We start from the raw sequence: 24,900 nt of genomic DNA, 5'->3' as shown, positions 1-24,900 counted from the left end.
GCTTCAAGGGGAAAAATAGGCAAAGTATCTGTTATACAACTTAATTCAAAGGATACTCATTAAAAGGTAAATATGCACATAGTATATCCTGTTCTGAAAGCCAGTTGTATCATTTATCAAAGAGGGTGACAAATGAACCTGGTTTTGAATCTTTTGATAACTTCATACAGAAGCTCTTAATCAGGGGTGGGGCTGCACCCCAGTACCAACCTGGAAATGTGTGACTATATATTCAGTTTCCAAAAATGATTATTGGGGGCAGATGTTACACATATTTAGTGCCCAAGGGCCAAGAATGCTAAACATTCTGCTTTGCTTGGGAGAGATTCACACAGTAAAGAACTGTCTCATCCATATTAGTAATGGCTTTCCTACTGAAAAAGACTGCTTTATTAACAATGTTCCTCAAACTTTAATGTGGAAATAAACAAGCTGGAGTTTTTTTTTCCTTTTTTTAAAAAATGTTTTAATTTCAGCATAGCTGACATACGTTACCTTGGTTTCAGGTGTACAACATAGTGATCCAACTTTTCTATATGTTATGCTATCCTCACCACAAATGTAGCTACCATCTGTCACGCTATATTCCCTATGCTGTGCCTTTTATTTCTGTGACTTATTCACTCCATAATTGGAAGCCTGTCCCTCCCACTCACCTTCACCCACTTTGTTCCACCTCCCATCCCCACAACCATCAGTTTGTTCTCTGTATTTACAGATCAAATTCTGTCATTTTGTTTTGTTTTTTAGATCCTACATATTAGTGAAATCGTATGGTATTTGTCTTTCAGTCTTATTTCATTTAGCATAATACTCGCTAGGTCTATGCATACTGTCACAAATGGCAAGATCTCATCCGTTTTTATGGCTGCATGACATGTGTATATGTATACCACATCTTCCTAACCCATTCTTCTATCAGTGGACGTTTAGGTTGCTTCCATGTTTTGGCTATTGTAAATAATGCTGCAATAAATATAAGGGTGCATATATCTTTTTGACTTAGTGTTTTCATTTTCTTTGGGTAAGTACCCAGGAGAAAAATTATTGGATCATGTGGTATTTCTATTTATCAGCTGGAAATTTTTAAAACTGTAGATTCTGAATCAGTAGGTCTGCGGTGAAGCCTGGGATTCTGCACTTCTAACAAACTCCCAGGGGATCCTGTTGACACTAGTCCTTTGAGAAATTACATTTTATAGCACAGGGAAATCTCAAAGCTTCTGTATATTTACATATTTCCCCACATTTAATGCTCAGCAGTTTTAAGACACTAGTTTAAAAGAACACTGACCTGTGCTTTGGTAATTGTAATACACACAGAAATAATAAGTTTTCTAACAGATATTGTTCTCAAAAAACTCATACACAGCCTAGTTCTTGTCTTAACTTTAATATATCAAAAATAATTCAAAACACCAGAAATACTGATTCTAAAAAGTTGATATATGTTTATCCTTTTGAGTGTGGCATTTAAATTACATCAGATGAAAACTTAAGCCAAACTAATTAACTAAGGGAAGAAAATTATTCCAACCTGATGGTCAGAAAATGAGAGCTGGTCCTCTGGAAAACCTGTTTGTGCCAGGAGATGGGTTTTGAATATGGAGTTGTGGTTCACTAAAGTTACTTCTCCAGCATCCATCCTCATCCTATCAGCAATATCATCTGGGGAAAGAATCCCAATTAATTCAGGTCACATAATTCTTCAATAACTACTTTCCTATGAACAAATCATTTCACCTAATAAAAATGATTCCCAAAGAACATCTCTATACTCAAATAAAACCTCTCGTTCCGAACTAACCATTAGCCAGAAATCTCAAAATGTCACTGTCAAAAAGAGGCCCACATGCAGAAATTGGCTCATTTGGAATTGACTGAGATCATCTATCTACCAAATAGTTCAAAACTTGTGCAAGTATTAAAAAAAAGCTTAACTCAAAGTTCAAAAAAAAAAATGAAATTTTCCCAAAAAAAAAACTTTGAATGTTTCAACTGTAGAAAAAAATTTAACTATTAAAAAAAAAAGGGAAAGAAATTTCACCATTCGGAAACAAACACTGTTAACAACTGTTTATTTCCTTTGTCTAACTCAAAAAGGTGCTTTAAAAATTAATGTTCCCGAACTTCTTTCTGCAAAAAGTATCACTTATTTATCTGGCTCTTAACAGATATCAGCTCAATTACTGTGATGCTATGGCAGAACCTTACTTTATAACCACCTTTGATAGAGGACGTATCACCACCTTTGAGACCTTTGTTAGTATAAAAGAGCTAGAATAGTAACAGATCAGAGTGACGGAACTCAGTGACTTACAGTGACATCAACAATTAGAGAAAAAGTGAAACAAATGACCAGGGAAGAGAGAAGGTAGACTAAGCAACAGAAAAAAACTGAAAAGACTAACGTGACTTAAAAAGGAGCACATGGAATGTTATAAGATCTAACCGTATAAATAAATAGTTCAACCTATTCCTAACTGGCTATTAGTCCTGACCTTGTATTGATCCCCTTTATAGACATAAAGAACTATAAATAGTGGAAAATGTTGTAATCACAATTAATTCTCAATGCTACTAGCTAAACGAAATTTAAAATCTACCTTAATTAAATTATTTATCATACAGAAGTTAGTATAACACAGCAAGAAAGAATAAGGACCCTGGAACCAGGCTGCCTGAGTTTAAATTCTGGCTCTACCAGTTATAGTTGTTTCTTAACCTCTGTGTCTCAGTTTCCTTGTTGATATTAGGCACCTGTGTAGGGCAGTTGTAAAAAATTAAATGAATTAATATATTTTAAGTACTCAGAACAGGGCCTGGCACATAATAAATGTTTGCTAGTGTGTATCTGGCCTTTTCAATACAATGAATGAAAAATGCTTCCAAATGATGCTATAAACAATGTCTCAACCAAAAGAAAATTGTCTGGTATTACATTATTACATAATTAGGTTGAGATCTCCTTTAAGATTATCATTAAGCACAAAGATGGAAATACTGAAAATGTTAAAAAAAAAAAAACAACCATTCTTTCGATTCAACTGAACTAATCAGAGTAACTAAAAGGACTGAATTACTATTTCATTGTCAGACTTACCCATGTCAGGTCCTTTCACATCACTGACTTTAGCAAAGATACAAAGTCCTATAAAAGAAGACAGAAAACAGAAATGTTACATACTGAAACAGCTCCTTCATATAATTATAGAACAGGAAGCCACTCAAAGTGACATTTGCGTTCTTAGTAGAGAAAAATATAAGGTGGTAAGAAGAGATGACTTGATGGGAAGAGAAGAGAAACTAAAACTAGCTGAGGCAATTCCAAACATTTCTGAACCCTGAGCTATATTAAACAGCAATTATGAACTACCCACAGAATCACAGACTATTACAGCAAGAAGGTGGTAGTGCCAACCCTTTGGAGATTAATTTGCATATGGTCATAAAGTTAGTCAGTGACTGCACTGAAATTACAACCAAGAAATCCATTGCTCTATTACCTCATGGTAAACCATTTTATAAACAAGTGATAGATCTTATGGTGGTACCATTAGACTTCTCTTCCATCTGTTTTAATCAGTGGCCGAATACAGCTACTGACATTCTAAGAACAATCAAGAAATACTTCCCACTTGTACTAAAGTACTTTCTCTCCCATTACAAACCAAAGCCCCTTTGCCTACATGAAATTATTTTCTCCTCTGATGTATCTAATTTTCCCAGAAAAAGGAATTTAAAAGCCAAACTGCTTGGAACTAGGTTAATAAACATATCCTTGGCACACATGATTCTTGGCAGATCCAAGAGGAGACTAGGGATGATAACAGTCACACTTACTATATTCATAATATTATGACCATATTTTTAAAAAGATTGAGCACTTCATCAACTTTAGTTTATAATCAACTTTAGCAATCCACTTTAGCAATATCAGGGCTTCAATCTACGAAGGAGACTGGATGATGCTATTAGGTACTCCTTATGGTTGCAATGAAGTGCACACACGAAGGAAGCCTGCTTGAGCTTTTCTTGGCATACCTACAGACTAAGCAGAGTAATCATCTGATTACCCAGTCTTGCTGGGGAGGATTCCCAAATAACTTAAGCCTTATATTTAGGCTTTGAGTATGTTTCCAAATGCTCAACTTAACAAAAAGCTGCTATTTGGAAATTCTCCAGGTTATTCTTTCCCCTTCTTCCTTTTTAAATAAAGAAATTCCCTGGGTTCCACATTAAGGGAAAAAAATCCTATCAACCAATAAACTAGCAGTGGCTTTTTCACATTTCACTTTTTTAGGCTATTTCATTAAATGTCATCACTAGCCTTTTTTGTTGATTTAAGGAGAATGCCAATTTAAAAGCTTGGTGCCCAGTAGAACAATCCCATGTTGCTTCCTTTGCATTGCTAAGATATATGTAAAGAGGGAATCAAGAAATCAAAGAATTTTAGAGACTATGTTCAGAGAGGTTAAGTGACTTGCCTGAAATCACACAGATGGGGCAAAGGGAAGGTAAAAATCCGGGGTATCCTTAACTCCCAAGCAAATGTGCTTTCAACAAACACCACAAAACATGGTATCCTTTAACATATCTTCATTCAAAGATTCATACACTTTGGCAAGATAAAATTCATCTGTTGGGGATGGTCCTGGGGGATCCACAGTTTCATAATTTTAATAATTAAAGCCCCACATTTACATTTTAATACAAATACATTCAGCTTTTTCAGGTGCTTATGTTACTTTCTTTTTGCCATTTGCATTTACATTAGAAGTAGAGATATTTTACTCCAAGATTCAACATGAAATGCTGGATCTGGAAACTCTGATACCACCAAATTCTTGCAAGCCTAAGAAATTTTCCTTTTAAGAAAAGTATTCTAGGGCGCCTGGGTGGCTCAGATGGTGAAGCATCTGCCTTCGGCTCAGGTCATGATCCCAGGGTCCTGGGATCGAGGCCCGCATCGGGCTCCCTGCTCCTTGGGAGCCTGCTTCTCCCTCTGCCCCTCTCTCTCTCTCTCTCTCTCTCTCTCTGTCTCTCATGAGTAAATAAAATCTTAAAGAAAAAAAAAGAAAGAAAGAAAGAAAGAAAAGAAAAGTATTCTAGGGACACCTGGGTGGCTCAGTTGGTAAGCAACTGCCTTCAGCTCAGGTCATGATCCTGGAGTCCAGGGACTGAATCCCCTAACAGGGCTCCCTGCTCAGCAGGGTGTCTGCTTCTCCCTCTCACCCTCCCCCCTCTCAAGCACTCTCTCTCTCTCATTCTCTCTCTCTCAAATAAATAAAAATCTTTATTAAAAAAAGAAAGAGAAGTATTCCAATAACATTTCCTAGTTCACACTGGTCATCAATTTACTAAAAGAATATAAGGTGTTACAGGTATTCAGGTGAAGTCAAGTTAATAGCTGAACACAAAAGTAACAGATCTGAAAGAAAAAAAAAGATGGCAAAGTCTTGACAGTAACAGAATGTAACAAGTAGAACAAAACATGTATAAGCTTACATGCAAAGAGGTGGTTATAAAAGAGAATGTTTACAGTTACCATGAAGTTACTAGTAAGTATATACCAAGGAGAGGCAATTAGCTTTATCCAGGACCAAATGTTAGAATAATTTTTGATATGAGAAGGGTGTGGAAGTGATCGTGTGAATTCTCCTACTCTGAATTCAAACATATATATATATCATATATATGATACAGTTTGTAGTATATCATCATCTATTTGTTTTTGTTTCTCATACTTTTACATGTAATCTCTCCCAATTAGACTCTTAACACCTTAACACTCTCAACACCTTAAAACAGTAAGCATTCAACTTCTTTAGTACACATTTACTGTGCACCAATTACATACGAGGTACTAGGGATACAAAGATGAGTAACAACTGGTCCCTGCTGCTGAAACACTGTCTACTGGGGGAAACCAGATCCATCAACAGATACCTATAGCAAGAAATAAAGCTGGTGCATTGGCAGGCGGCGTGGGAGTCAGGTAAAGAAAAGGGAAAGACTTTCAAAGCATAGTCAAGAGTTACATCACCTTAGCCTGAAGTGGCAGAACCTGTTTTTTAATCCATTTGCTCGCTCCAGATTTAACTCATCAGACGGGTGACATGAAGACCAGGTTTGCAATCGGGATAATTAATTGGAATCGGGCAAAAATGAAAGAGACTTCTCAAAATAAAAACGAAATGAGCCTTCCAAAATTGGGACTAAAGGGAAAACGGGATCTCTAAATTGGAAGAAGGTTGAGGGATCATGCTTACGAGATGCTTAAGGCTTCACTGCAACTCTAATTTCTAATTCGGTGTAATCTATCTTTCAACACGAGTGCTTAACACAAATTATCTCTACAAAGGATAAAGATTCAGGAGATGATGTGATCTACTCCATTCAGAATATCCAATTAGAACAAAGACCCTAAGTAAAATAGGTGGTAGCCTAGGTAAGGCTTTATATAAACTTCACAAGCATCACCACCACCCCAAGTAAGTGTACCAAAGGTGAAGTGAAATGACCTTAATAAGGCTGACTTGAAAGTGATAAAGGAGTAAGTTATTGCCAACAAGATAGTGAACACACTGCAGAGGCACCGATAAACAGAAATCACCAAGCTCAAGAGAAGCCGGGCGTATATCCAGAGAGAGACCACGTTAGGGAGCAACCAAGAAAGAGACGGTTCAAGGGAATGACCAGGAGGCGATGAGCCAGGTAAGCAAACCGTGGCAGTTTAAGGGGATTTTCATAACCTGGGCAGAAGGGTCCAGCCGTTTCTCTCTGGTGGTGGCACTAGCGTTTTCACAGCTCAGGGAGATACCACAGAGTAAAAGAGTTGGAGAAATGTTTACGTGAGACGCAGAAGTAGTCGAGAAATACCATTCAGGTCTCAAGGAAGGCGGGAGGTGAAGCAGGTGTAACAGAAAGCTGAGCTTCCCGGTGAAAACAGCTTTCCCTTGAGAGAAGACCCTGCCCGGGCGGGAAAGCCCCGAAATCCCAACCGGCCTTTTCCCCACAAGTAGGGCTGGGCGCTGAGACGGGGCCCGTGGTAATGGCAGGGAGACGGCCTCTCCCCGGCCCAAGAGAAAGGGGCCTGAAGGACCGGCCTCGGGAAGCCTAACTAACGGCCGCCGGCCAGATCGCGGCCGGTGGAGAGCAGGGGGGAGGGGAGGTGGTCCCAGGGGGCGGGGCAGAGGCAAAAGCGCCGTCCCCACAGCCCTCCCCGCTTCCGCCCAGCCCAGCCCAGGCTGCTGGGCCGGGACCGGCACTGCCTCCCGGCCCAGGCTCCCTCCATCCTCACCCCTCCCCCAGCTTCCCGCCGCCACTCACCGAACCGGAACCGGCTGCTATGCGAAGGGGTTTCCGGCCGGGCGCGGAACGCAAAACCCGGGAACCGCCGCGAACCGGAACAGCCTCCACAACACCGGAAGAGCCGCCCGGTGGCTGCGGAGGCGGGGTGGGGTGGAGCGGGAGGTCAAAGAGCAGAGTTGAAGACCCGGGGAACGCCTGCGCAGTGTGGCCAGGCCTGAGAAGCCCGGGGACCATCTAAGGCTGAAGTCCTCATTTCCCTGTTCCCCTTTCAGTTTGGGGTTTTTCTCGTTCCCGTTCTCGGATTACTGTTAGTGTACCGGTCGTCCTTCGCTTTTTTCTGTTCCCTCGATCCCCTTGCACGCCGTCTTCTGGTTCCGCTCGGCGATTTTTGCTTTCGCTCTGGTTTCCATGGCAGCTTTTCGCTGTGGCCCTCCCTCGACTGGCGGGAACTTGTGGCCACCTTGACAGATCGAGCTCTGTTTCGTGTATTATTGAGAATCACGGAACATTGGTGCTTGTAGTGGTTGTGGGAAAGATTTTAGTCCTAACAGTTTCAGGGAAGTGAAGTCATTTCCCAAAGTTATAAAGTGCATGGCAGATCTGGGACTAGGAAACAAGTTTCTTAATTTTCAGTCCTGTATTCTTTCCATCACATCATGCTTGATTGGCCATTTGGGGAAAAAAAAAAAGCATTTTAGGATGAGCTTAGGTTAGATTCCGGAAACATGTAGAACCTTCCAGAACTCTGGAGGAGTTTGAAACGTGGGCAGAGGTGTGAGGAAAGCTATTGGGGCTCCACCAGAGATGTACTTTTCTGAGTAAAAATAGAAAAGGACCCAGGTGTCGGCCCTCTGAAGAACTAAATGGCCCCGGTGGTGTTCCTGTGATTGAATGGATTAACGTGTAAATTGTGCCCTACTTTTAAAAAGAAAATAATGAGATGAAATACGTTTGTCCATTCACACTTTTTGCCAAGTCCTTCAACTTGGCCTCTGGACCCAGGCCCTCTCTAGAAGTCTTAGAGAAATGCTTCTGAGTAGGCCCTCGAGGCCTCAGAAGTCTGAGCTCAGACTTAAAGAAGGGGAGCCTCTGGAGGCCCCAGCCTTTTACTGACTCTGAGGTAACAAGGAGAATACTTACTGAATTCAGGAGATCTTGTCCTGTCAAATACATAAAAGTAGATTATTTGTATCCCTTCATATACTGATATTTTATATTGTCATGTCCTAAGGCCTTTAGTATTGGGCACACCTGATCCATGTCTGTTTTGTCCAACCTAATCATTCCACAGATCTGTTCAAATGGATTAAACTCCATCTCTATTTCTAGGAGACAGCCATGCGTAAAGAGGAATTTCATCTGAAATTTTTCATGTGCGTGATTCAGTCTCGCGGGGTAGTCAGGCCTCCCCAGCGCACAGGTACCATTGTCTCCTGATCCTACTCCAGTAACGGGTGGGTTCTCTTGCAGGGAGTTTCAGTATGGGATGTGAAACTTACTAGTCTAAATGTAGGTGTTAGGGGCTAACTGACTTTATTCCATCCCCAATATAGTAAAATATTTGTCTCTGAGTCATGTCTCTTCCTCGTACAAGTGTCAGGTGAGATTTTGGTCTCATGTGTGGGAATAGGCCCAGGCAGATAGGAAGGATGGAACTGGGAGTTGAGGAAGAACAAGATTTATAGCACATGAGCTGGTAGTTGATTTCTCTGTGCTTTGTGATTCCCTTTCTGGGCTCATCTGTCCAAGTCCTTGTTACGACTGTAATTGACACTAAAACCTATAAGATAGAGTCCCAGAGAGAAATGACTTTCTATTCTACCACAGTCTCGAAGTAGCTAGTTACATGTTCTATTTTTCTCTCATTTATGTCAGAGGAATAGAACCCTTTTTTTAGGGTAAGATAGTTGTTGAGAAAAGTCATGACTTCTCTAATTTTTCACTGGATTATGGGGGAAAAGGCCCTGGACAGCTAAGAGTTACAGAAGAAATGAAAGAAAATAAGTAGCACTCCTTTCCCTGAATCCCACCTTGAAGGTAACCTAGAGATATTGCTTCTCAGCTGGGGAAGCTTCAACTTCCAGCATGCTCATACAAAAGCCACCACCTGAGACAGACAACCTGAAGTCTCTACCTGCTATGGATGATTCAGGCACCATGGAAGGCATACCTATTTTGAAAAATGGTGAGGCATGTGGTTAAACAAGGGGGTGGGGACAGGTGGAAAGGAGTATTGGGAAATGAAGTTTATGCATACATTATAAAGTAGGATACAACTACGAAATTTGAATTAAGACACAGGGAGAAAATGTGTGTGTGTGTGGTGGGGGAGACGTTGAGAGAAAGTAGATCATCTGGGAAACTGTAGAAAGAGGGACAGTGCTGTCTATGAAGAACAGCTTGATTTAATCAATAGCAAGTCGGTTGGCTTCCTCATGCCTATAAGGCACTAATCTAGTTTATCCTATCTTTTTAAAATGCTGAGGTGTCTTTTTTTTAATTTTATTTATTTGAGAGAGAGAGTGAGAGAGAGAGAGCACAAGAGGGGGTAGGGTCAGAGGGAGAAGCAGACACCGCGCTGAGCAGGGAGCCTGATGCAGGACTGGATCCTGGGACTCTGGGATCATGACCTGAGCCAAAGGCAGTCGCTTAACCAACTGAGCCACCCAGGCACCCTAATTTATCCTATTATCAGCAACCTGGATATGTAAAAATATGAAACTCAAAAAATGGGTTACATAAAGGAGTTATTATATTACAAAGTGATGCTAAATATTATAAAAATATTCATCTTAGGGATCCATTTAATAGCAAATTTATATATATTTAAGTAGCATTTAACTCATAAACAATTTATATGGAATGTCAGAAACATCTCTATGTTTCCTCTCAACTGAAATACATCTATATTGGAGTCAGTTCACTGCAAACATTTACTGAGTTCCCACCATGTGCCCAATAATATGCTGGAACTAATAGAGATATTGTAAAAATTATGTATAAAGACATAACCTTGTCATTCTTCTAATAGTTTACAGAAAATGACTTATTGAGTCCAAATCCTTATGTTTGAGGAAGAACTTCAAGTTTAAAGTGGTCTTCCTCAAGACGTTAACAAGTTCATTGGAGTAATCAGTCTCAGCACCTATGAAATATATAGCAGTATTTATTCAATTTTTTCTTTTTTTAAAGATTTTATTTTTGTTTGAAAAAGAGCGAGCACAAGCAAGAGGGAGGGACAGAGGGGGAGGGAGGAGCAGACTCCCCCCTGAGCAGGGAGCCCCAAGTGGAATCCTGGGATCATGGCTAGAGCCGAAGGCAGACGCTTAACTGACTGAGCCACCCAGGTGCCCCTCAATAATTTTTTCAAACCGTTACTATTCAAAGTCATTGCACTGGGCTCAATAGATGAGAGAATGAGCTAGACACTTTCTCTTTCTCCCAGGAGCCTGTGATCAAGAAGGGTGATAACATGAGACAGCGTGTAAGCGAAGAGCTTGATAACTGGTTCAAAATGTTGAATTTCCAAGAAGGGTGCCATAGAGAGGTAGGGAAGGGAGGGAGCAGTGGACCACTTAGGCAGAGTTTCCCTCTGGCAGGGCACCATGCAGGCAGGCACCATGGCAAAGTCCTAAGCTTTGAAATGCACAAACTATAGCTTGAGTCAGTCTCATTTTAGTGAACCTAGAGTTAACCATACTCACAGAAAAATGGTTTATACACAAGGACACCAACTTATTAAGTTGTTGGAGCAACATATGTCTGTATATGACAACTGTGCGTGGTCTGTGTCCCTTTTATCAGACCTGCTTTGCCCATTCATAAATAGCTGCTAGGTACAAGAAGTCCAGCTGGTGGCCCTGTCCTACACTTGCTTGACTTTGTATAGATTATTTCTTATTTGCCTTTATCTTCCCTGCTTTTCCCCTTCTCATTTTGCTCTATATCTAAAACTCAGGTCACCGCAGACCCCCTTAGCCCTGATGATCCATTTGGAGCCGTTTCTGTGGTTTGAACTCAGCATTATCCCACAAACAAAATTCTGATGTTAACTTATGCCTTTAAACATTGAGGCTGGGGCGCCGGGGTGGCTCAGTCGTTAAGTGTCTGCCTTCGGCTCAGGTCATGATCCCAGGGTCCTGGGATCGAGCCCCACATCGGGCTCCCTGCTCATCCGGAAGACTGCTTCTCCCTCTCCCACTCCCCCTACTTGTGTTCTCTCTCTTGCTGTCTCTCTCTGTCAAATAAATAAATTTAAAAAAATCTTTAAAACAAAACAACAATGGGCACCTGGGTGGCTCAGTTGGTTAAGCGACTGCCTTCGGCTCAGGTCATGATCCTGGAGTCCCAGGATCAAGTCCCACATCGGGCTCCCTGCTCAGTGGGGAGTCTGCTTCTCCCTCTGACCCTCTTCCCTCTTGTGCTCTCTATCTCTCATTCTCTCTCTCTCAAATAAATAAATAAAATCTTAAAAAAAATAAAAAAATAAAAAAATAAAACAAAACAACAACAACAAAAAAAAAACACTGAGGCCTCAGGTGAGAGCTACAGTGAACCCTTCCAGCTTTCTCCCTAGAGATGGAGAATCAAATGTCTTCCCAATTAGCCCCAATGGGATCTCTGTTCCTTCTTTTCTCTCTCCCTGCCTGCTCCCAACCTCTTTCCTTCCTTTTTCCTTCCTCCTTTTCTTCCTTCCTCCCTACCTCCCTCCTTTTTATTCCTTTCAAGAAAATTGATTGAACACATACTCTGTCAGGCACTGTAGTTGGCACTGGGAATAGACTAGCAAACAAAACATGTACATTGCCTACTCTCCTCAAGTTTATAGTTCTCTGGGAGTAAGACAGCAATCACATCATCACACACAGATCATTAAAATGATGCTAGTACAGTGAAAATAATACCACATAATCAGAGTATAATAACAGGATACCTAATCTGGCCTGAGAAGTTGGAAAAACACTTTCTAAGGAAGACCCAAAAGATGCGTATGCCTTAGCCAGGAAAAGGGGAAAGAAGAGCTTTTTGGAAAAAGGGACTATAGGATTTGAATTGAGAAGGAGTTTGGCTCATTGGAGGAGCAGAGAAGGCAGCACAACTCGGGTGAGAGAAGAGTAGCTGGAGATTGAACTATAGAGATAGTAAGAGCCAAATCATGCTGGGCCTTCTAGGTCTTCCCACTCCCCTGCTGTGGGAACTCATGGAAGAGTGACAGGATCTGGCTCCTGGGTTGAGGATGACTTGAAGGGGGCAGGAGCGGTTATGTGCCCTGGTGAAATGGGAAATGCCACCACCTGGCTCCTCTCCACCTAAGGTCTAAGCAAGGAAGTCATGCCATCAAACAGCATGGTTGGCAGAGGTGAGCCAAGAGATACCAATGCCACAGCACCCCAAAACCCTGGCCTGATGTCCCCCTGCTGCTGTCAGCCTGAAGAATTCATAGGGACTCCACATGAGGCTGTGTGTGGACAAGCTGAGCTCTAATCCTAATAGGAAATGGAGCACATTTTGTTTCTAATCTCACACTTGGCGGGGAAGCAGTTGCCGTTACTATCTTCTCTGACTCCCACTAAGAGCAGCTTAGAATAGACCAGCTCTGCCTGTACTGTGACGAGGTAGGCCCCGAGTGTGTGTGTGTGTGTGTGTGTGTATGGGTGTGTGTGTGTTTCTGGCCTATGGAGAATCAGTTCCCGACAGGAGGAAGCCATTTGGTCCTGCACTGGGACACAGCAAAGGAGTGAGTCATGTAGGCCCCTAAACTTTGCAAGGAAAGGTGGTTAGAATTCCTGGAGAGCTGAGAGCGTGAGACAACGACCTCCAGCCAAAGGCTCAGGGGCAACAGTAGCTTTGTGGGCCAGGCTCTGACCCAGCAGATCCAGCTGCCCACTAGACCCAGAACCTCTCCTCTGCACACATCTCTCCTGGCCACTGATGGACGACTGGCCTTGGCAACCCGGGACTCCTGAGATGACTATTTACCAGGCTGCAAATGAGGGAGTATACCAGAACAGTAGTGTAACCCCCATCTGCCCCCTGTGTTACCACTTATCCCTGGAGGCGTAAGACCTTACTACCATATTCCTTCCTTCATTTAGATGATCTGTCACCAGAATTGCCCAGTCCCCAGCACTGTTCTCTTCCTTTGACAGTAGGACTGTCAAAACCACTCACGTCCTGGTTTATGCAGACCAGGATGCAACATTTCTTCAACACTGAATGCAACTGATATGTGGAGGTGATTGCTCCCCACAGCCCAAGTTTCTTCCAAGTAGTTGTACTTGTTTTCTGCATTAGAGACAAGGTTCTCCTATGTAGATGCCATGTTATAAGTGACCTGAGAGCCTGTACTCTTGTTGAAGGAAAATCAGTGGGAGTTCTGCCTCTGTAAAGGTTGTCTTAATCTCAACCTAGTTGCCATTCAACATGGATCTCCTGGTCCCAGCCTTCTAGGACAAGCTCCAGAGAATTCGAGTTTTCATGAAGCTGAAACTCTCAGGGCGCTTCAACTGTTAACTGAATTGGGAAGATCATTGAGTAAGAAGATAGTCTTACAGATGCTCTTCTTTCAATCAAATATGCAAGGATATCGGTAGACCCCTGGAACACTTTTTTCATCTTCCACTGACTAATAGAGATAATCTTATGCATCCCCTTTGACCCTCCTAGTCTGGGTGGTCCCTATCAAACTGCCTCTCAGTCAACCCAGGGAAATGTATTTAAGAGACTAAAGGTATAGTCCTTGGATTATGGACTTACTAAACAGTTAACCCTTTCCCATTATGCTTGATGAGGTGTTAGCTGATCTGAAGCGGAAGACTCCCAGATTGTCTTACATAACTATTATTTGTCTTCTCTGTTCTGATATCTCCCCCAAAGCTTACTTCTTTAAGGAAAGAAAATGTTTATCTGGTCCAAGCTTGAGATTACATACCTCAGCTGAAGAGTTTGTTTTCCTCTGACCCACTCAAGACTTGAAGGTGGCACCTTCAACCTATAGTAGGGGTCATCTTGTTACCTGTGACCTCTTTCTTGAGCCAGCTTTCCCAAGAACTTGATCCTAATGGGTGAAAATAGGAGCCATCCAAGCCTTCTGAGCATGCTAATTTGTTTTTCAAGTGATGGTGGTCTTGGACCTCTACAACTTGCAACAATCATTCCCCAACTTTTTTGTGCATTAAAATCACCTGGAGGGCTTGTTAAATCACGTAGTTGAGCCCCCACCCCCAGAGTTTCCGATTTAGTAGTTTCCGGGTAGGACCCAAGAATTTGCATTTCTGACAAGCATCCAGGTGATGCTGAATCTGCTAGACTGGAACTGAGAACGATTGTCTTAGGCCTTATGTCAGAAACATTAATATTAATGGCTAGTGGAGGCTGTTCTGTCTCCGGGGGTCATCCTATCCCAGCCAGAGCTCAAGATGACTCTCCAGTGCAGAGGGTCTGTCCTTATGGAGCTTCCACTGGAGGAAAACAGATTATATTTAGATAATGACCAGGTGAGATCCAGGAGTTGTGTAGAAGTGAGAGGACCAGATAGATATTTGTTTCAACTCAGAAGTTCATACCTAATTGTTGTATGTGTTTCACACCAACCCACCAAGTCATTGTAGCCCATTTATAACTCTGATTCTAGTCCAAAGGAAATCTTGGTGACCCTCCTTTGTGACACTCCTACCTTGTTCCTGCCTCAGGACCTTTGCCTTTGCTATTCTCCCTATCCGAAAGCTCTCCCTCAAAAGGGTAGCTTGGTTTTCTCTCCCATTTATTCAAACCTCCTCCTAGAATGTCATCTCAGCAAGGTTTTTCCAGTCCACCCTATTTAAGATAGCACCTTTATCACTCTGCTTCTTTGCTCTGCTTTATTTTTCTTCAAACACTTATCACTATTTGACTAATTTATTTTTTTAAGATTTTATTTAGTTGAGAGAGAGAGAGCAAGAGAGAGCACGAGAGGGGGAGCATGAGCAGGGGAGGGACAGAAGCAGGCTGTGATAATGCCGGGCTCAATCCCTGGGATCATGACCTGAGCCCAAGGCAGACGCTTAGCTGAATGAGCCACCCAGGCACCTCTTGACTAATTTAATATCCGCTCTCCTCACTAGAGTGTAAGCTCCATGAGGACAGACAGTTTTTTTTTTCCAACCTGGATCCCCTTGAGTCTAGAACAGTGCCTAACATGTAATAGGTGCTCTGTATTTGTTGGCTGAATATGTGAAACCTATAGTATGCTATTTCCTATTCTCTTGGGTTAGAGTCACACCTGGATGACTGCCATGCCTATTTCTCATTCCTAAATGTCCTGGGACACTATTACTAGCATCATTAACATGATCTTCATCATCTCATCACAGTGGACTAAATATAGATCTGTACCCATTCCATAGTCATGACACTGTCCTTGTAGTAGTGAATGGGCTCATGAGTATGGCATATATTATCCTCTTTATTGTCCCCCATCTGTGACAGGCTTAGGTAATCACTGTTAAAGAGATCTTCTGTCTTCATGAACTATTCAGCTTCCTGGCAATAATGTCTAGCTTTATCCTGGTTTGGAAGGTACTGTTCAAAGCTTTCTGTACCTTCATTTGTCTATCCACTACTTAAAAGGGCTAATGGCCAGAGCATTATGAACCAGGTACTTTAGAAAACCTCAACTGGTTTACTGAAGTGCTCTTCCTATCTAGCTGCTACAGAATTATCTTTAAACATCTTCTGACACTTCTCTCCTCCAGAATACCTTCTTTTATAATAACTATAATTTTTGCATTTATTCCTTGCCTGGACTGCATGCCAACACCTTAATAGCTAACTGATATCTGGAGAGCTCTGGGAAGTACAAGAGAAACTTCTAAATACCTTCCTGTACTCTGAGATCAGTATAAACAATATGCCTTTCACCGTTTGGTACCAGCGCATGACATATAAGGTGAGATATCATTTGGTTTTTCTCTGTGCATATTAGCTTTTCCTGACATGCTGAAAACAGGAAGACCACCACCAGATAGTACAAGATAGAAGAAAAAGTGGATTTTAACCACATGGCCTTCTCGGTCTAGATGACCTTCTTCTTTTGGATTCAGTCCTTTTTCTCCCCTCACTCTCTGCCAAGTCCCCTAAATCCCAAATTTTAGTGACCAACCTCAACAACTGAATAAAGCTGATTATATTTTGGACAAAGTTTTAGATTTCCAGCAATACCCTAGCTAATTCCCATACTTAAATAATTAGAATGGGCATAAGCCCCCTTGAGAAGCCTATCAGAGGGCCCCAAGTTCTTTTCCAGTACAAACTCAGGGTATTTCAGCTTTCTCCTTTGGAGGAAGGGCCCAGGGTATCCTTTTACAGCCCCATTAAACCATACCAGCAATGAAAATGATCTTAGAATAAGTTCAAATTCAGCTGCTGGCTTAGTTTCGTCACCTGGAGAATGTGTTGGCATCATTTCTTGTCTGACTGTCTAACTTATTGTTTTGCTCTTATGATTCCTGGTCCTTAATTCTGCTAAGCTGTGTGATTTACTCCTGACACTTTTCTTAGGCACCCTACCTTGTATGGCAATGTTTAGACCCCTTCCTCAACCCCTCTTGCATAGTCACCGTACTGTGTTTACATGTAGGCTTCATGCACCAACAGCCTGCCCTGAGGAATTCTTCTCAGCCTCCCCCATTAGAGGGATGAGGTTTGAACATATGTCATATTTCCTAGAATTGCCCAGATCTCAAACATTCTCTCCCATCATCAATTTATCATCAAATTATGCATCCAAATTTTGATATGTAAGATAAATCAACCATAGCTAGCTAAAATGACTTTTCTAAGTTGTTGAGGTTCCTTAGAAACTGTATTTGAAATTTAGAAGTTGGTTGATAAGGGGCGCCTGGGTGGCTCAGATGGTTAAGCGTCTACCTTCGGCTCAGGTCATGATCCCAGGGTCCTGGGATCGAGTCCCACATCGGGCTCCCTGCTAGGCACGGAGCCTGCATCTCCCTCTGCCTCTCTCTCTCTCTCTCTCATGAATAAATAAATAAAACATAGAAAAAAATAAAAGGTTGATAAACAGAGAATTAGGAAAAAGTGAAATGTATGGTCTTGGAGTTTAGGATTAAAATGAAAGAAAATTCATTTTTATTTTTGTTTTTTTAAAAAGACTTTATTTATTTATTTGACAGAGAGAGACACAGTGAGAGAGGGAACACAAGCAGAGGGAGTGGGAGAGGGAGAAGCAGGCTTCCCGCTGAGCAGGGAGCCTGATGTGGGGCTGGATCCCAGGACCTTGGGATCATGACCTGAGCCGAAGGCAGATGCTTAACAACTGAGCCACCTAGGTGCCCTAAGAAGATTCATTTTTAAAGAGCTAATCACTGTTTTCATTGTATCATCCATCTCTCTAATACTGAAATATCTGTATCCATTGGTGTCTTATTCTAGAATGGTCCAAATAAACACCACCAAATTCTTATTATCCAGGTTCCATTTTTTTTTTACTCCATTTACCCTCAGCTAACATATTCATGTTGTAAGAAATTGGTACATTATAATTGTTGGGGTATCAATTTCTTCAATTTTATCCCAGGTCCAGTGAAATACAAACTTCCTGTGAACCTTTATTAGTCCCTCTAGATTTTAAACTCCATGAGAGTTTATTATAACTTAGCACCTGGTACAGTGGCTGGCACATAATGAGTCTTCAATAAGTACTTGTTCAATGTATGAGTTAATAATGAATAGGGATTTCTCAAGATTCTTATTAGGAAGATGTTTACAGCTTTTCTTAATATGATGTGTTTCTTCCATCAGCTATCTCTACTTTGTGTTAGTTTTTACTAGTTTAATTCTCAGAAAATAACATCTTCAAGTTTGGAGATTGCATTAAGATAACCACAAGCAAGGCCTAAGTACTTCTGAGAAAATTCTTTTCTAGGACTTCCACCCCCAACTGACCTGGAGGTTCCCTAGGTGCCTTTTGAGATGATATTTCCTTGATTTGTGCTTGTATAGTTTTCCAGGAACTCCTGGGGATGATTGGCGCCTGGATGGAAAAAGGAATCTAAAGGATCAAGTGTCTTTGGATAAGGCTATGAGTAACAGTGATATTTCCTTGCTTTCACCTAACTAACATAGACTAATGAATGCAATAATTCATTAAGAACACTTTCAATGAAGACTTGAAAGTTGGTTTTGGGTCAGGGCCCCTGGCTGGCTCAGTTGGTAGAGCATATGACTCTTGATTTTGGGGATGTAAGTTTGAGCCCCACATTGGGTACAGAGATTACTTAAAAATAAAATCTTAAAGATTTTATTTATTTATTTATTTATTTGAGAGAGAGAGAATGAGAGAGAGAGAGCGGGAGAGGGGGAAGGGTCAGAGGGAGAAACAGACTCCCTGCTGAGCAGGGAGCCCGATGTGGGACTCTATCCTGGAACTCCAGGATCATGACCTGAGCCGAAGGCAGTAGCTTAATCAACTGAGCCACCCAGGCACCCAAAAATAAAATCTTAAAAAAAAAAAAAGTTGGTATTGGGTAGAAGTGGTAAGGAATGGATTGCCTCTCAGATTTCAACTTTTATGTTGGAGTTAGAAACTCTAGAATGTTGTGGAAAGCTGTTCTAACTTCTCCTTTTCCAAAACTTTTTAACATCTTTATTGAGATATAATTCACATATCATAAAATTCACCCATTTAAAGTGTATAATTTGAACTTTGGCATTCCAAACTGATTCCTCATAAGTAGCTTACAAGTCACCACTCCATCCTAGCAATAAGTAAAAGTAAAAAGACTGAAGAATTAACAGTTCTTCTTGGATCCATAAGAAAGGGGGAGGACACAGGGCAGACTGCTAGCCCCAAATTTGGAGAGACAGACAGGCAAGTACAATTCATCACAGCTTACTAGAGCAGAAATCCATGAGTGGAAACCTTCTTGGAACGAGTGATGGGGTAGGAAAACCTGAATTGTAATTAACAAATTTCTGGAGACTCAGTGTAGACAATTCTGAGAGTTAAAAAGTGCAGGGGGACCTGGTCAAAGGGAGTCCCCACAATATTGTGAGATTTACTTTCAGGAGCTCAACCAGATTCTCCTAGTAAATATCAAAGAAAAACCCCTGAGGTTTTCTACAGCCAGAGGAGAAAAGGAACCATTTGAAATACAACAGAGCAAGGGTGCCTGGGTGGCTCAGTCCTTAAGCATCTGCCTTCGGCTCAGGTCATGATCTCAGGGTCCTGGGATTGAGCCCCACATCGAGCCCCACATCAGGCTCCCTGCTCAGCGGGAAGACTGCTTCTCCTCTCCCACTCTCCCTGATTGTGTTCCCTCTCTCGCTGTGTCTCTCTCTGTTAAATAAATAAAATCTAAAAAAAAAAAAAGAAATACACCAGAGCATTCTTTTCTGGTTAACAAGCCTCACCTTCAGAGGAAACTAATTAACCAGGGCCTAATTTACTGGGGTATTATCAGAGCCTAACCTACCTGGGGGAGAGAAATACCCAACTCCAGCCCACTTGCCATTCTGGCCCTGGGAGAAAAACTAGAGAAATGCTTGTGGAGTTCACAGCCAAGAGCTGGAATCTAATCAGAAGACTATAGAAAGCTTCCTCTCCTCCCCACATCTTACCACCATATTACTAAAGGCCTATTTACAGCACTTCCTTTTATCCATTCCACTATGTCTGGCTATCAAGAAAAAATTACAAGGCATATAAAAAGGCAAAAAACACAATTTGAAGAGAAAGAGCAAACATCAGAACCCAACATAGCAGGGCATTAGCGGACTAGGGATTTTAAACACCTATGAATAATGTGCTAAGGACTCTAATGAATAAAATAGACAGCATGAAAAACGGAGGAGCAATGTAAGCAGACGGATGGAAATCCTAAGAAAGAGCCAAAAAGAAATGCCAGAGATAGATAGATAGATAGATAGATGATAGATAGATAGATAGATAGATAGATAGATAGATAAATAAAACCACTGTAACAGAAATGAAGAATGCCTTTGGTGTTAGTACACTGGATATGGCTGAGGAGAGACTCTGAACTAGAGAATATATCAATACAATTCTCAAAAACCAAAAAGAAAAGAAAAATACTGAAGAAAACAGAAAAGAATACCCAAGGACTGTGGGACAACTGCAACAGATGGAACATACACATAATGAGAATACCAAAGGGAGGAAAGAAAGATAAAGGAATGGAAGAAATATTTGAAACAATAATGACTGAGAATTTCTCCAAATCAAACATCAAACCACAGATCCAGGAAGCTCAGAGATACATGCCAAAAGTAAAGACAAAAACCCCTACACCTAGGCATATCATTTTCAAATTACAGAAAATCAAAGATAAAGTACCAAAAGAGCCAGAGGGAAAAACACCTTATCTATAGAAGAACAAAGATAAGAATTACATCTGACCTCTCCTCAGAAACCATGCAACCAAGAAGAGCATGGAGTGAAACAATGGAAATGTTGAGAGAGAAAAATCACCAACCTAAAATTTGGTACCCTGCAAAATTATCCTTTAAAAGTGAAGAAATAGGTTTTCTCAGACAAATTGAGGGAATTTGTTGCTAGTAGACCTGGCTTGCAAGAAATGTTAAAGTTCTTTAGAGAGAAGGAACATAACATGGGTCAGAACTTGGATCTACTTAAAGGAAGAGCATCAAAAAATGAATACAGGAAGATAAAGCAAAAAGAATTATTTTTCTTATTCCTAGTTGATCTAACAGATAATAACTTGTTCAAAATAATAAAACAACAATGTATTCAATTATGTAAGCTCACATGTATCTATACAGTTCACTCTTGAACAGTTTGGGGGTTAAGGGCTCAGGTGAAAATCCATGTATAACTTTTGATTTCCCCCAAAACTTAACTACTAATAGCCTACTGTTGACTGGAAGCCTTATCAATAACAACTGACATATTTTGTATATTTTATGTATTATATACTGTATTCTCACATTAAAGTAAGCTACAGAAAAGATATTAAGAAAATCATAAGTAACAAAATACATTTACAGGACTGCAAAAAAATCTGCATATAAGTGGATCTGCACAATTCAAACCAGTGTTGTTCAAGGGTGGGCTATATATGCTTATGTTTATACATAAGTAAAATGAACGACAGCAATGATACAAGGGATGGGAAGAAGGAATTAGGATTATTTTGTTATTATAGGTATTCACACCACCTGTGAAATGGTATAGTGCTATTTGAAAGTGGACTTGGATTAGTTGTAAATGAAATATTGCAAACTCTAGGGCAACCACTAAAGTAAAAGAGTATTACTGATATGCTAGGAAAGGAAAATGCAATCATACAAAATGTTCAATTAAAATCACAAAAGGCAGAAAAAGAGTGGAAGACAAAAATAGGAACAAAGAATAAGGGCAACAAATAGAAAACAATAATGAATATGGTAGATATTCCAGTTGTATCAATAATCACTTTCGAATGTCAGTGGTCTAAATGCATCAATTAATAGATTGCCAGAGTGAATCAAAAACATGAGCCAACTATATGTTTGTCCATAAGAAACCCACTATAAATATAAAGATACATATAGATTGAAAGTAGAGGGAGAAAAATATATCATGCTAAAGCTAATTTTTAAAAAGCAGTAGTAGCTCTATTAATTTCAGACAGAGCAGACTTCAAAGTAAGGAAAGTTATCAAAGATAAAGAAAGGTATTGCATAATGATAAAGGAGTCATCACCAAGAAGATATAACTCCTTAAGGTGTACATGTCTGGGGCGACTGGGTGGCTCAGTCGTTAAGCGTCTGCCTTCGGCTCAGGTCTTGATCCCAGTGTCCTGGGATCGAGTCCCACATCAGGCTCCCTGCTCAGCAGGAAGCCTGCTTCTCCTTTGCCCACTCCCCCTGCTTCTCCCTCGCCCACTCCCCCTGCTTGTGTTCCTGCTCTCCCCCTGCTTGTGTTCCTGCTCTCGCCATCTCTGTCTCTGTCAAATACATAAATCAAATCTTTAAAAAAAGGTGTATGTGTCTAACAACACAGCATCAAACTACCTGAGGCAAAAACTGATAGAAGTGAAAGGAGAAAGAGATCCACTATCGGAATTGGAGATTTCAACACTCTTCTTTCCAAAAGGGACAGATTCAGGAGGCAGAGAATAAGTAAAGACATAGTTGAACTCAACGACATCATCAATCAAATGATATAAATGACATCAACAGTTCATCCAACAACAGCAGAACACACATTTTTCTTAAGCTCACGTGGAACATTCACCAATATAGACCACATTCTGTGCCATAAAACACACCACATTCTGGGCCATAAAACACACCACATTCTGGGCCATAAAACACACCTTAACTAAAAGAACAGAAATCCTACAATGTCTGCTCTCAGAACACAATGGAATTAAACTAGAAATCAGTAACAGAAGGAAAACTGGAAAATCCCCAAATATGTGAGGATTAAACAACACATAAATAACACATAGGTCAAAGAAGAAATCTCAAGAGAAATTTAAAAATATTTTGAACTAAATGAAAATGAAAACCCAACTTAGCAAAATTTGTTGGATGCCATGGGAGCAGTGCTTAAAGGGAAATTTATAGCATTGAAAGGCATATATAAGAAAAGAATGTCTAAAATCAATAATAATAGTTTCCAACTTGGGAAACTATAAGAGAAGAGCGAATTAAATCCAAAGCAGAAAAAAGAGATAATAAGAATTAGACCAGAAATTGGGGTACCTGGGTGTCTCAGTCGGTTGAGCATCCGACTCTTGATTTTGGCCTAGGTCATGATCTCAGGGTCATGGGGTCGAGCTCCGTGTCCGCCTCTCCACTGGGTGTGGAGCCTGCATAAGATTCTCTCTCTCCCTCTCCCTCTGACCTTCCCTCCCCCAAGGGGGGGGGAAGAAAAGAATTAGAGCAGAAATCAATAAAACTGGAAAGGAAAAAAAAATCAATGAAACCACAAGCTGGTTCTTCAAAAAGATCAATAAAACCTATAAGCCTTTAATGAGGCTAACTAAGGAAAAAAGAGAGAGGACACAAATTGTTACTATCAGAAATAAAAGAGGGGACATCATTACAGATTCCAGGGAAATTAAAAGGATAATAAAAGAATACTATGAACAAATCTGTGCCCACAAATTTAATAACCTAAATGAAATGGACCAATTCCTTGAAAGACACAATGTGTCAAAACTCATACAAGAAGAAATATGTGATCTGAATAGGCCTAAATCTATTAAAGAAATTGAATTAATAATTAATAACCTTTCAAAAAAGAAAGCACCAGAAAGCTTTTGCACAGCAAAAGAAACAGTCAACAAAACCAAAAGACAACTGACAGAATGGGAGAAAATATTTGCAAATGACATATCAGATAAAGGGCTAGTATCCAAAATCTATAAAGAACTTATCAAACTCAACACCCAAAGAACAAATAATCCAATCAAGAAATGGGCAGAAGACATGAGCAGACATTTTTCCAAAGAAGACATCCAAATGGCCAACAGACACGTGAAAAAGTGCTCCACATCGCTCGGCATCAGGGAAATCCAAATCAAAACCTCAATGAGATACCACCTCACACCAGTCAGAATGGCTAAAATTAACAAGTCAGGGAATGACAGATGTTGGCGGGGATGCGGAGAAAGGGGAACCCTCCTACACTGTTGGTGGGAATGCAAGCTGGTGCAACCACTCTGGAAAACAGTATGGAGGTTCCTCAAAAAGTTGAAAATAGAGCTACCATACAATCCAGCAATTGCACTACTGGGTATTTACCCCAAAGATACAAATGTAGGGATCCGAAGGGGTATGTGCACCCCGATGTTTATAGCAGCAATGTCCACAATAGCCAAACTGTGGAAAGAGCCAAGATGTCCATCGACAGATGAATGGATAAAGAAGAGGTGGTATATATACACAATGGAATATTATGCAGCCATCAAAAGGAATGAGATCTTGCCATTTGCAGCGATGTGGATGGAACTGGAGGGTGTTATGCTGAGTGAAATAAGTCAATCAGAGAAAGACATGTATCATGTGACCTCACTGATATGAGGAATTCTTAATCTCAGGAAACAAACTGAGGGTTGCTGGAGTGGTGGGGGTGGGAGGGAGGGGGTGGCTGGGTGATAGACATTGGGGAGGGTATGTGCTATGGTGAGCGCTGTGAATTGTGCAGGACTGTTGAATCACAGATCTGTACCTCTGAAACAAATAATGCAATATATGTTAAGAAAAAAAAAGAAGAAGATAGCAGGAGGGGAAGAATGAGGGGGGAAATCGGAGGAGGAGATGAACCATGAGAGAAGATGAACTCTGAAAAACAAACTGAGGGTTCTAGAGGGGAGGGGGTGGGGGGATGGGTTAGCCTGGTGATGGGTATTAAATAGGGCACGTTCTGCATGGAGCACTGGGTATTATGCACAAACAATGAACCACGGAACGCTATATTAAAAACTAATGATGTAATGTATGGTGATTAACATAACAATAAATTTTTTAAAAAAAGAAAGAAAGCACCAGTCCCAGGTAGATTCCTGGTGAATTCTGTCAAACATTTAAGGAAGAGATTTTGCCAGTCTTTTACAATGT

General features: G+C 40.8%; 2 protein-coding genes across 9 annotated transcripts in view; one reads left to right on the top strand and one right to left on the bottom strand.

Annotated features, from left to right (window-relative positions):
- SENP1 (SUMO specific peptidase 1) overlaps positions 1-7,627 on the bottom strand; it is a 49,128-nt gene extending 41,501 nt beyond the window's left edge. For 2 of the 6 annotated variants that reach the window (XM_025882750.2, XM_025882755.2), the window contains exons 1-3: positions 7,333-7,627; positions 3,104-3,151; positions 1,538-1,668 (exon numbers count right to left, since the gene is read on the bottom strand). In XM_025882750.2, the coding sequence (XP_025738535.1) occupies positions 1,538-1,668; positions 3,104-3,107 (135 nt within the window). In that variant the 5' untranslated portion in view covers positions 3,108-3,151; positions 7,333-7,627. The other 4 variants (XM_073882072.1, XM_025882753.2, XM_025882751.2 and 1 more) reach the window with 4 other exon arrangements.
- Positions 6,578-24,900, top strand: part of PFKM (phosphofructokinase, muscle) — a 47,249-nt gene continuing 28,926 nt past the window's right edge. Inside the window, exons 1-3 of one of the 3 annotated variants that reach the window (XM_073882070.1) lie at positions 7,479-7,526; positions 8,644-8,734; positions 9,377-9,499. In XM_073882070.1, coding sequence (XP_073738171.1) covers positions 8,653-8,734; positions 9,377-9,499 — 205 coding nt within the window. In that variant the 5' untranslated portion in view covers positions 7,479-7,526; positions 8,644-8,652. Of the gene's footprint in view, positions 6,718-7,478; positions 7,527-7,555; positions 7,622-8,643; positions 8,735-9,376; positions 9,500-24,900 lie in introns of those variants that run through there. The other 2 variants (XM_025882746.2, XM_025882749.2) reach the window with 2 other exon arrangements.

This window comes from Callorhinus ursinus, unplaced genomic scaffold (genome assembly GCF_003265705.2).
Source record: "Callorhinus ursinus isolate GAN/ISIS: 27379988/994484 unplaced genomic scaffold, GSC_fseal_2.0 scaffold44, whole genome shotgun sequence".
Taxonomy (NCBI): Eukaryota; Metazoa; Chordata; class Mammalia; order Carnivora; family Otariidae; genus Callorhinus; species Callorhinus ursinus.
This window is presented reverse-complemented; position numbering and strand designations above follow the sequence as displayed.